This window comes from Salvelinus alpinus, chromosome 21 (genome assembly GCF_045679555.1).
Source record: "Salvelinus alpinus chromosome 21, SLU_Salpinus.1, whole genome shotgun sequence".
Classification (NCBI taxonomy): domain Eukaryota; kingdom Metazoa; phylum Chordata; class Actinopteri; order Salmoniformes; family Salmonidae; genus Salvelinus; species Salvelinus alpinus.
Genome location: NC_092106.1, coordinates 4,021,698 through 4,034,474, shown reverse-complemented (window position 1 = coordinate 4,034,474; position 12,777 = coordinate 4,021,698). Strand labels below are relative to the sequence as shown.

The 12,777-nt window shown below is 47.7% G+C and overlaps 1 protein-coding gene across 1 annotated transcript in view; it reads left to right on the top strand.

Annotated features, from left to right (window-relative positions):
• Positions 1 to 12,777, top strand: part of sik2b (salt-inducible kinase 2b) — a 58,886-nt gene that overhangs the window by 41,419 nt on the left and 4,690 nt on the right. The window contains exons 7-12 of the mRNA XM_071356608.1: positions 3,022 to 3,236; positions 4,637 to 4,789; positions 5,350 to 5,520; positions 8,801 to 9,032; positions 10,098 to 10,397; positions 11,427 to 11,593. Coding sequence (XP_071212709.1) covers positions 3,022 to 3,236; positions 4,637 to 4,789; positions 5,350 to 5,520; positions 8,801 to 9,032; positions 10,098 to 10,397; positions 11,427 to 11,593 — 1,238 coding nt within the window. The remainder of the gene's footprint in view (positions 1 to 3,021; positions 3,237 to 4,636; positions 4,790 to 5,349; positions 5,521 to 8,800; positions 9,033 to 10,097; positions 10,398 to 11,426; positions 11,594 to 12,777) is intronic.

Sequence of the window (12,777 nt, the reverse complement as noted above, 5' to 3'; positions counted from 1 at the left end):
TTAAAGTTAGTGAGGGAGATATGAGTCTCCAGCTTCAGTGATTTTTGCAGTTAGTTCCAGTGATTGGCAGCAGAGAACTGGAAGGAAAGGTGGCCAAAGGAGAAATTTGCTTTGGGGGTGACCAGTGAAATATACCTGCTGGAGCGCGTGCTACGGGTGGGTGCTGCTATGGTGACCAGTAAGCTGAGATAAGGCGGGGCTTTACCTAGCAAAGACTTGTAGATGACCTGGAGCCAGTGGGTTTGAGGACGAGTATGAAGCGAGGGCCAGCCAACGAGAGCGTACAGGTCGCAGTGGTGGGTAATATATGGGGCTTTGGTGACAAAACGGATGGCACTGTGATAGACTGCATCCAGTTTGTTGAGTAGAGTGTTGGAGGCTATTTTGTAAATGACATCGCCGAAATTGAGGATCAGTAGGATGGTCAGTTTTACGAGGGTATGTTTGGCAGCATGAGTGAAGGATGCTTTGTTGTGAAATAGGAAGCTGATTCTAGATTTAATTTTGGATTGGAGATGCTTAATGTGAGTCTGGAAGGAGAGTTTACAGTCTAACCAGACACCTAGGTATTTGTAGTTGTCCACATATTCTAAGTCAGAACCGTCCAGAGTAGTGATGTTGGACGGGCGGGCAGGTGCGGGCAGCGATCGGTTGAAGAGCATGCATTTAGTTTTACTTGCATTTAAGAGCAGTTGGAGGCCACGGAAGGAGAGTTGTCTGGCATTGATGCTCGTCTGGAGGTTAGTTAACAGTGTCCAAAGAAGGGCCAGAAGTATACAAAATGGTGTCTGCGTAGAGGTGAATCACCAGCAGCAAAGAACCCCCACAACATGATCCTGCCCCCCGAGCTTCACGGTTGGGATGGTTTTCTTCGGCTTGCAATCATCCCCCTTTTACCTCCCAACATAATGATGGTCATTATGGCCAAACAGTTCTATTTTTGTTTCATCAGACCAGAGGACATTTCTCCAAAAAGTACCATCTTTGTCCCCATGTGCAGTTGCAAACTATAGTCTGGAGTTTTTATGGCGGTTTTGGAGCAGTGGCTTCTTCCTTGCTGAGCGGCCTTTCAGGTTATGTTGATATTGTACTTGTTTTACTGTGGATATAGATACTTTTGTACCTGCTTCCTCCAGCATCTTCACAAGGTCCTTTGCTGTTGTTCCGGGATTGATTTGCACTTTTTGCACCAAAGAATGTTCATCTCTAGGAGACAGAATGGTAATGATGGCTGTGTGGTCCAATGGTGTTTATACTTGCGCACTATTGTTTGTAGGTAAACTGGGATATGACGAGTTAATCAGGGTGATATTTTTTCTCCCACAAATAGACAGGTATTTTCCTTTCCATGGTAGCAAGATCTTATCTATTTTTGCTAACTTTCTATAAAAATGTATTGGAGTGAGATCATTTCTTTCTTTCGGGATATGTATACCGAGTATGGCCACATCCCCGTCAGACCATTTTATTGGTAAACTACACGGTAATGTAAAAGTTGCATTTTCTTTGTGTACGTAATAAAGTACACCAATCATAATTTGCTTTTAATCCAGAGAGGTTAGAAAAAGTATATAGATGCTGTGGAGGGATCCAAATTGTGGATTTAAAAGAACATGAATCATTAGCATACAATGACACCTTTGTTTTTAAGCCCTGGCGTTCTAACCCCTTAATATTATTGTTGTGGGGGTCAACAGGCTTTGTTCAGGGAACTATTTAGTCCTTGTTGAGAATGTAGGAGTGTTACTTAAGCCCCCTCGCCTGCCTGCATGCAGCCCGCTCCGGTCCTGTTCTCTCCTTTTGCTTCAGACGAGAAGAACAGAGTGCCGTTTCCTCCTCCATTTCCTCCCTACATGTTCTCACTCTCTGCTACACACACATACTGTACGGTACAGAGGCTCTCTATAACAAATCAGGCAGCGCTGTACTGTTAGTACACTGCTTTGTTTTACCTCCAGTACTGTACATTCTTTGAAGTCAGTATTGAAGTTGCCCTGGGCTATTGGGTGTAACAGAAATCCGAGATAAAGAAAGCAGGGGGGGGGACAAAAGAAAGGAAGTGTTAACCGTCCCGGCCCTGAATATTTCCATGGTAGTGTCATAATGTACAAAAGAGAAAAGAAGAGTGTCAATGTGGATTACATAGTTTCTCTCTCTCTCACTCTTTCTCTCGCTCATCCCTCACTCTTGCTGGCTTTCTCTCCCAGAGAAGTGTTCATTTGGCAGCAGAGCAGTCATCATAAATAAGACCATAGATCGAAGGATGAGGATGAGTAGGTAGCTCAGGCTGAAGAGTTGAGAAGAGGCGAGACGCAGACTGGGTTCGCGCACAGAAACACACAGATGCAAACACACGCACAGCCTCAGCCCAGTGGGCGGTAATCCTATTAAGACCCTGCGGTTAGTGACGTCAAGCTCATTTAGCCGCTAACTGAAGGTTAAGAGTCCTCTCCATCCTCCTCTGAGAGACGAGGGAGAAAGAGAAGGAGAGATGGAGAGGGATGGCGTTAAGAAGGCAGAGAGAGTAAGAATGAGAGGGGGATAGAAAGAGGACAACAGGGGGGGCTAGAGAAAGCGGGGACGAGCCCACTGTGCATTCCTGCCTGAGATCATTTGTTTTTCTTAGCGTGAGTAGTGGAGGTGCTCCTTCACTCCTTCCCTGTGGCCTGCCCTGCTTCAATAGAACCGCTTTGTTTCCCCAATGTAACGTTTCAGCGGGAGCTCTCGCTTCACTCAAATGGGGGTTTTCTTCCCTCTCTATTCTCGGTACATGGTACACACAGTACACTCAGTATCGCTGTCCCGGGCTGCGTGTTGTTGTGTATGGTCTGATGTGTCAGGGGCAAATGTGTAAAGTCAGACGTGACAAGAGAACACTCTCCTCTCTGTCATCAGACAATGTCTCTGTAATGGTTCTTTGTACCAGGGATTGTACATACATTTTCTTCCCCTTTCTCTCTCTGTCTCCGTCTTTATTTGTCTTTCTCTCCCCTTCCCCCTCTCTTGTCCTCCCTCTCCCAGACTGCGAGCACCTGATCCGGAGGATGCTGGTGCTGGACCCGTCCAAGCGTCTGTCGGTAGCCCAGATCAAGGAGCACAAGTGGATGGCACTGGACGTGCCGGTGCAGAGGCCCATGCTGTACCAGCAGGAGAGCGACCTGGGCGTGGGCGAGTACAGCGAGCAGGTTCTGCGGCTCATGCACAGCCTGGGCATCGACCAACACAAGACAATCGAGGTGAAAGTTGACCGAGAGAGATGGCGCCTTGTTTCTTATATAGGGCCCTGGTCAAAAGCAGTGCACTGTAAAGGGAATAGGGGTGCCATTTAGAACGCAGAAAATATCTACGCTAGCAGAGCCGGCTTTAGCCTTTTGGTGGCCCTAAGCAAGATTTGGTTGGGCGGCACCCACCTCGTGGCAAAACAACACTGTTTTGAGACCCAGACTGAGTTCCTTTTTTAGTCGCTTATGTCTGGAACCGGCCCTACACTAGCATACTAAAGAGAATGACGCAATGTGTTATTTTATTTATTTTTTATTTTATTTCACCTTTATTTAACCAGGTAAACTAGTTGAGAACAAGTTCTCGTTTACAAGTGCGACCTGGCCAAGATAAAGCAAAGCAGTGCGACACAAACAACAACACAGTTACACATGGAATAAACCATCAATAACACAATAGAGAAAAGGAAAGTCTATATACAGTGTGTGCAAGTGGCGTGAGGAGGTAAGGCAATAAATAGGCCATAGTAGCGAAGTAATTACAATTTAGCAAATTAACACTGGAGTGATAGATGAGCAGATGATGATGTGCAAGTAGAAATACTGGTGTTGTGCAAGGATTCAGAGTAGTGTGCCAGAGTGGATATTGGCTGTATCTCTAATGACACCCTATTATGAGTATTGATGTTAGCTCAGCTGGTAGAACATGGCTCTTGCAATGCCGGGATAGTGGGATTCGAACTAGCGACCTTTCGCTTACTGGCCCAACGGCTAGGCTACCTGCTGCCCTACGTGTAGTGGCTGTTTCAAGAAAACCAAACCATATATTACGTTCAGGGTGCGGAACAATCTAACATCAAGTTATAAAATACTGAACTATCCCTTTAAAGATGCACTATGCAGAAATGTCTCAGCCATTTCCTCATTGCTAAAATTCTAATTGTTCGCCTTATTTCAGTTTGTGACAAAACAAGCAAATGTCGTGTAGAGACTCACTGTACCATCTAAACCAGTGGTTCCCAACCTTTTTTGGTTACTGTACCACCAACTGAATTTTGCTCTGTCCAGTGTACCCCTGAAGTACCCCCCCTCGTGCATTTTACCAGCAGGCCTATGATCTCCTGAGTCTTCTCAAGTACCCCCTGTGGATAGGCCAAGTACCCCTGGTTGGGAACCACTGATCTAAAACGCTGTGAAATATATTTTTTACCGAAAAAAGTAAAAGACATAAAATTAAACTTAAGTACGGGAGGCATAGAAGTGGTGCACATAGAACAAATCTACTGCTTCTTAGACTTGCTTTCAATGAGAGTGACAGATCTATAACTCAGATTTCTATGTGAATTTGGTCGGTCAGGTCTCCCAAAAAGTTACATATTGCAGCTTTAACATGGTTTGTCCCTGCCTGTGTCCAGTCGCTCCAGAACAAGAGTTACAACCACTTTGCTGCTATCTACTACCTGCTGGTGGAGCGTCTCAAGTCCCACCGCTGCAGTTTCCCTGTGGAGCAGCGGCTTGACGTACACCAGCGCCGGCCCAGCACCATCGCCGAGCAGACTGTCGTCAAGGTAACCCCCGCTATCTTCGTCGCCGTTTTTCAGCGCCACAAAGCAGATCTGTCTGTGTGGTGCATTAGTATAGTTGTCTGCGGTCCTAATGATCAAGGACATTTCCATTCACACACCTGGCTTTTCAAAGAACATGTATTCATTCATTAATTAATGAAGCGTCTTTTCTCTTCCTTTCGCTGCCATCTTTTTTCCCCCTCTATCCATTCAACTTCCTTTTTTTATCTTTCTGTTACCTTTCACCCTCTTCCTCTTTCTTTGATTCGCTCTCTATCCATTCCTTTCACCCTCTTCCTCTCTTTCTTTGATTCGCTCTATCCATTCCTTTCACCCTCTTTCTTTGATTCGCTCTCTATCCATTCCTTTCACCCTCTTTCTTTGATTCGCTCTCTATCCATTCCTTTCACCCTCTTTCTTTGATTCGCTCTCTATCCATTCCTTTCACCCTCTTTCTTTGATTCGCTCTCTATCCATTCCTTTCACCCTCATCTCTTTCTCCGGATCTTCCTCCCCCATTCTCTCTCGCTCTCTCTGTACCCCTCCATCTATCTCCCCTACAGCCGAGTGAGCCGAGCGGTGGCTCCCCCCAGGTGGGTCTCTTGCCCCAGGGGGTGCGGGGTCTCCTACGCTCCCCGGCCCTGCCCCAATCCTCGGCCGATGCCTTCAACTTCCCGCAGTCGCCTCTTCTGCCTGAGCACAGCTTCATGGTCGAGGACGTGGCCACTCCTAAAGTAAGTCACGACGCCAAACAACATGTAATCTAAGGTTACGAGCTATTCTGAACCGAAGCACCCCGGCCTGTGGACATCCACTATGTGGAGTGTTATCCAGTTTTCCAGCTGGATAACACTGTTGAGTTAGTGGAATTAAGCAAAACAAATTACAAAAATTGATGTTCATATTGGACAAACTCAGGGAGAACCTCCCCTGTTTGAAAACGTTTCAAAAGGTTTTCTCCAACTGAACACGACCCCGTGGAGCACTTATTGCAACTGGACAGTGGTGACGATACAGAGGACCGATCCTCCCCCCAGGCCACCCCAACCCCGACTGGCCACTGCAGTTGAGTTATCCAAGAGGGGAGTCTTGTCTGTATTTAATTGAGTTTAGCCCACTCATGCTGCCTTCTCCTTTCTCCCTCCTTTCCTCCCCAGGGGGCTCTTTGTTCAAGGCTGTCCCCAACTCCCCACAGCCAGGCAGCGAGAGAACAGAGCGTTGCCAGTTTGGCACTCAATAGAACAACAACACAAAATCAGCTGAGGACTGACACAGTCCAGCCCCAGTCCCCTCTTACCCCCTTTTATACATCGTGTGGGAACTTCTTAGTTAGTTCCACCTGAGTCTGCATCCTAAATGGCACCCGAGTCCCTATTTAGTTGTGCACTACTTTTGGCCTGGGCCCTGGTCAGAAGTGGCGCACTATAAAGGGAATATGGTACCATATGGGATGCTGCCTGAGTGATGGATGGCGGTAACTGCGTCACAGTTATGTTATGAAAGAGCTCTGACTCACATTTCGCTGAGGTCGGGGCTCCACAGTAGAGTACATAAGCTGGGACCGTGACGGTGTGTCTGTGTGTTAACCTCGCTCAAATCCCCTGTCCTATTCTGACCCCTCTTGACCTGGACCTGCTGCTAATGCTACTTGGCTGGCCCCCGTTCTCTCTGTTGCATCCCAAATGGCACTCTATTCCCTATATAGTGCACTACATTTGATCAGGTCCCTATGGGCCATGGTCAAAAGTAGTGCACTATATAGGGAACAGGGTGCTATTTGGGAAACACACTGTCTGTGCACCCTGCCCTAGCCACAGCCTGGTTATCAGAGGGGGAATGGAGGGATGTGTCTTGCCCTGTGAGCAGGTCCCCAGAGCCCTTAAGGCTTAGGCACTGGGCTGGCTGGGTCTAACAGTAACCGCACGGCCAGCTGCCCCTCGCTAGTTTACGTAAGCAGCTACACTCAGCCCCATCCGTCCCCTCTCTGTCTGTCTCTGTCTGTCTGTCACTGGCTGGGGCCACACATCTGATATGACAGCTGCCAGTTCTCTACAGCTCGGGCACAATCAGAGACCTCTCTCCCTCTCTCACACACACACACACTAGGAGCACACGCACACTTAGTGTTGGACCATGTGACATCTGCTGTACTCTTGTCCCTGCACGTCTGGATCCAGACTCTCCCTTACTCCCCTCCTCCTCCTCTGCTAAGTGTCTGTCTTTATCTGTGCCAGACTGTGACCTTTTCTTCCAGCCTGGCCAGGCTTTAAGCGTTCGACTTCGCTCCTGACGTCAGCACTCTACGTTGAGCAATCTACCATTCCCCTGCTTTCTGCTGTGTGTTGAACAGCTGCCTTATACGCACAGACCCTATACTCGTTTTATTTTGACCATTATTTATTATTATTTATCACTTTTATTTATCACTTTTACAACCAATTTTTGTCTTAACTGACGAACTATACTTAAAAAAAGATATATTAACCCTCATAAAAAAATTGTGTAACCAGCAGACTTGCGAGAGATTAAATCAAAATAACGCTCAAGTGTTATCTTGGTGAGGGAACACGGCGTGGCCCCTCAAAAACAAGGAACTAGCATGATCTCAGCAGCAGGAGGGAGCACCAGCAGAACACATGACCAGGATGCTGCCTGTTGAGGCTGTTCCCTCTGCCCTCCCTCACTCTTGATGAGCCCCTGCTGGCTCTAGGCACTGTAGGGACTAGGAATGAATCCCAAATGGCACCCTGTTAACTATTTTAGTGCACTACTTTTGGTCAAACTAGTGCACTAAAAAGGGTATAGTGTGCCCCTTTTTTTCTCGCCTTTATTTAACTAGGCAAGTCAGTTAAGAACAAATTGTTATTTTCAATGACGGCCTAGGAGCAGTGTGTTAACTGCCTTGTTCAGGGGCAGAATGACAGATTTTTACTTTGTCAACTCGGGGGTTCGATCTTGCAACCTTTCGGTTACTAGTCCAACGCTCTAACCACTAGGCTACCCTGCCGCCCCTTTTGGATGCACATTAGGCACTAGTGCAGTAATAGGCTGGTGTGGCCTGGGTTCGTGCAGCCAGCCCCTCTCCCTCCCCAGTGTGTTGAGTAACAGGCAGCATTCCTGGCCTAGCACGCTTCAGGGGACTGGGTTCAGGAATTGTACAAAGCGGCCCTGACTGGAGGAGCCCAGGGTTCTGGTTACCCCGGCAACTCATCCAGATGATCCGTGTCAGCGAGGGGTGTGTCAGAGAGGCAGACAGAGTGTGTGCATGCGAGTGCGTGAGAGATTTGTGTGCGAGAGAGAGACTGTGAGCGAGAGGTGTGTGTGATGAGCGAGCCTGATTGTGTCTGTGGAAGAGTCTCTCGCTGCACTTTCGGCCAAAGCACACTTCCTGTGCATGCATACCAGACTTCCTCCCCTCTCCCTCTTAATGTCTGACCAACGGGGGGGGGGGGGGGAAATGGCAGACACATTTTGTTTACTCATCCAGTCCCCAAGCCTTGCAGTATTGTAGGTGCAGAGCTGTCCACTCCAATAACACAAGTGGAGAGGACCCTCTGGATTTGTACATTAGGGGAAAGCTACCTGGTCATGAATTAACCGATAGAGGAGCCATTTCCCGCTTAGGGTGTGTGTGTGTGAGACAGAGAAGGAGGTCCCATTCACGTCCATAGAGTCTCATGCTGCCCCGTAGGAATGAAGATAAATGGGTGAGTAATGGAGGTGTTTAGGTGAGACCCTCTCTCATGATGAGTAACCTTGCCTGGGTGCTGGAAACTCGTGTTAGCTCTCCAGAGAGAATGCGCTGAGAATCTGTGTTGGTAACCCAGTTTGAACTCTATAGCGAGTTCCCAAGGGCTATAGATGAAAGTTAGCTCTTTTGCGAACACCTGGCACTTGAGCATTGATGTGGAAAGGGAATTAATGATTTATGTCCACTGTCCCTGTGAAATACATTTCATAAATGGATTGCTCCAGCAAACAACTCACCGTGCCTCTCCCTGTCTTTGCCTTTAGGTGAATGGCTGCATGCTGGACCCCCTGCCCCCCACAGTCCTGCGCAAGTCCAGCGCGTCCTCACCCAGTAACATGATGGAGACGTCCATCGACGAGGGCATAGAGACGGAGGAGCCCGACGCCGAGGACGACCCCGCCCACCTCTTCTCCGCCTTCCAGATGGCTCGCTTCGGCCAGCGCCGACACACCCTGTCCGAGGTCACTAACCAGCTGGGCCCCGTCATCAACCAAGGTCAGAACTGAACCAAGGTTCTGGGACATTAAATAATCATATAGGTCATTGGCTAGATCGTGGACGTAGGGCTGTGTTCATACGATGGGTTGTTGATCTGCTAAGCCAGGAAGTATTGCGTTTGTGAATGGGGAAAATGTGCGCTTCCAGTGCAAATTGTTATTTTAAAGGCACCACATTTATTCATAGGTGGATGGATGGATGAATGAATGAGTGAATGAACTGGTTTTATTTATTGTATCTAGCTGAGGCCAGAGGGGTACACTACAAAGCAGGATCAATGAGTTAGCCAGCTAACTTTTATTTTATTTTAAACTGAAATAACTGTTGATTTTCTGGTTAATTTAAGAAAGCTATACTTAGTGTTTTTTGGTTTTTGAGGCAATTAGACCATGCCCATTTCATGCTTATCTTCTTAAAAAATAAATTGTTATTTCAGAATATTGTGGGAAGTTAACTGGCTAAGTCATTGGTCTTGCTTTGTAGCATACCCCTCAGGAATCTTTCCAATTACCTTACCCGGGAAACAGGCTGTGACGATTATGGAATTTGGGGTAATGTTTAATTGTCATGCAAATGGTCACTGTTATATTCATAATTGTTTTTTTTTAGCTTGTAATGCATCTTAATACATATTTGAAAATGTAGCTATCACATACCTAATGAATACAAGACAGCTTCAGTGACACCCTCTAACTATTGGTTTTGACAGCTTTGAGCTTTTGGAAATCAAGGGTCTCCACCCAACCATGCCGTTCTGCTCGTAAAATGATTGCTAACTTTACCCACTTCATGTTAAAAAAAAAAACTTTAAAAAAACATGTAAATCCTATTGGGTAAACTATATCTACTTGAATGTAAAAGTTGAATCCCCTCTTAAACGATTATGACAACAACAAAGTTTTTTTTGTTCATGGTTATTGTCCATAGTGTCGGTTACACGTTTATATGATAATTGTGCAAGACCTACCTGGAAAAACCTGTGACCCTAATTAGAGCAATATCCAATACACCAGTAGTACTGTCAATGAACCCTTGCTTTCCTGTATTGCTGTGAACCAACAGGTAAACTGTTCACCATGGGGCACAACCCATCCCTGGGCAGCGTGGACTCTGACATGGGCTACGACATGGGCTCCTTGCACAGTGACCTGGGTCTGCTGGAGGACGCCCCCTCTCTCAGCGAGGTGGTCCTGGCCAACACCCACAGCTCGGGGCCCCACATGACCCAGGGCCCCTTCATGAGCCAGCGGCCCCCCAACCCCACCATGCAGGGCCTGAGCTCCCAAAGGAGGGAGGCCCACAACCGCTCGCCCATCAGCTTCAGGGAGGGCCGCCGCGCTTCCGACACCTCCCTCACACAAGGTGAGATCCACTGGTTGTCTCTCGATCTTTACTCATCTCCTTCTCCGTCTTCCTGTTTCTTTCACTCCGTCTTTCCCTCTACATTTCTCCATCTTTCTCTCTGTCGTCAGCCTCCGTCTCATAAGACACCCGGTGTGACTTTGCTCCAAAGTAGAGCACTATATACACCTGGGAATAGGGTGTCGTTTGCTAAATGAAAAATACAATTGACTTCAGGTCTCCACCTGCGCATTTTCTCCTCCCTCAACCCCTGAACATTAGGACCCCGAGAGACGCCATCATCAAGGTCTCGGTCTCTAATCATTGCGCAGACGACACGACACCCCTGTGAACCGCAGCTCATTCACACCCCTGCACGCACACATTTTCAAGCTGAAATTGGCTCTCATTCTCTTTATTTTCTTCTCTTTCACCCACCCACTCTGTCTTTCTCTCTCTGATGATTCATTTTGTGAATCAGACTGTGCTTTGAAGGTTTGGCCCACATAGCTCTGTTTTAATGTTTAATCCCGTAGCAGCAGCAAAAGCACCCGGTAAAGGAACTTAATTAATAGCGCTTAAAATGTATATACAGGAGGTGTGTGTGTGTGTGTGTCCAGCTGCCTCTTCAGTCTGCGCACACACACAGCAGGAGCTACGAGTCACCAGAGCCCCACTTCTTTCTAGTGGCTGTTTGAAGCGGCTGGGTTCTGCGTGCCGCTGCAAGGAGGAGATGTGGAGAAGCTTCTCAAATCTTTATATAGCCTTATTATTAGGATGAGTCAGGTCCCACGGTTCACGCCATCATGAACAGTCACCCAGCCTTCTAGGAGCCGGAGATGGATTTTTATTACAATCACCATCACACACACACTGTTACCACCCACACACACACACACACACTCATGACGTACATACTCTCTCCCTGCAGGCGGTGAAGGTAGGCTAGAAGTGATGGCTATGTCATTTCAGTCGGAGATGCAAGGGAACCGGGTTATAACAAATAGTTTGGATGCTATACTCCCCTGACTCCCAACTCTATGTTGTTAGGTCTGGTTGCGTTCCGGCAGCATCTCCAGAACCTGGCGCGGACCAAAGGCATCCTGGAGCTGAACAAACAGATGTATGAGCAGATGGGCTCTGGGGAGGACCCATCCTCCATGAGGACCCTGGGGCCCCATGCAAACCTGCCGAACCTGCTGGACCCCAAGCTGCAGGTCAGTACTGGCTCCACAGTGACCGAGAGTGAGACCCCACCCAGCAGCACCCCTCCTGACCTCACCAGTGATTAGTTAGCCAGCCAGCCGGTGAATCACAGACGAGGCTGGTTATATAATGATCCGTCCGGACGAAGAGGCAGCCAATTGTCTCCTTGTTGACTGTCAGTCAGCCCCTGGAGTTGCACAGAGTGAATACAGCCATTGTTGAGGTAATACTGCTGCCCATAGCGATGACTGGTGCCCACTGGGCCTTCACTCGCTCAGGGACAGAAAAATAGGGAGAGAGAGAAAGAGTGTGTGAAAGAGGGGAGAGTGAGGTTAGAGGGAAAGTGTCGTGCCTGTGAGAGAGAGAGGCAATCGAGTTATCTTAGAAGTAACTGTGTGACTGACTGAACTGAATCGCCAAATCTGGGAAGTAGAATGTACCGGCTGCCTCTTGTAAACGGGCAACAACAAGGAGTCAATTCAATGGCCGCAAAGACAGAGAGACAGAGAGAGCACAATCCATCTGTGAATCAGTGCATCCATCTCCCTTTCCCTAGAACAGTGCGTCCTGTGGTTGCTGCGGGTCAACATAAGGCCTGTGTGGTTGGTTGGTTGGTTGTGGTGGTACATACACAGAGGGTTAGGTTAGTCTGCGACTCAAATGGCACCCTAGCACTTATTTAGTGCTCTGCTTTTGACCAGGGCTCTGGGTGAAAATAGTGCACTAATTAGGGATTGGGAATAGGTGCTATTTGGGACAAAGCCCTGGTGGTCGAAAGGGCTTATTGGCAGCATGCCTGTCTGTCCACAAGGTCCCTATAGTTGCTTACCACACAATCACTATACACAGTCAGCAACAACAATAAAACAGCAACAGCAACACACTGGCCCTGTATACAAGAGTGGCAATGACTTCAATACTCAGTGGAGCTGTGTGAGTGTGTTTTCGCGTCCGCGCCAGGGTTTCCGAACAACGTGACCGGGAAGATTTGGATTTACCGGCCATTTGAGAAAATGTACCGGACCCATATGCATTGGGTGTGTAACCCGTTCGGGCGTTCACCAACGGTGCTCAGAATGACAGAAATCACGTTTATCTTATGATAATTCATATTTTTTTTAAATTTTTTATCCCCTTTTCTCCCCAATTTTCGTGGTATCCAATCGCTAGTAATTACTATCTTGTCTCATCGCTA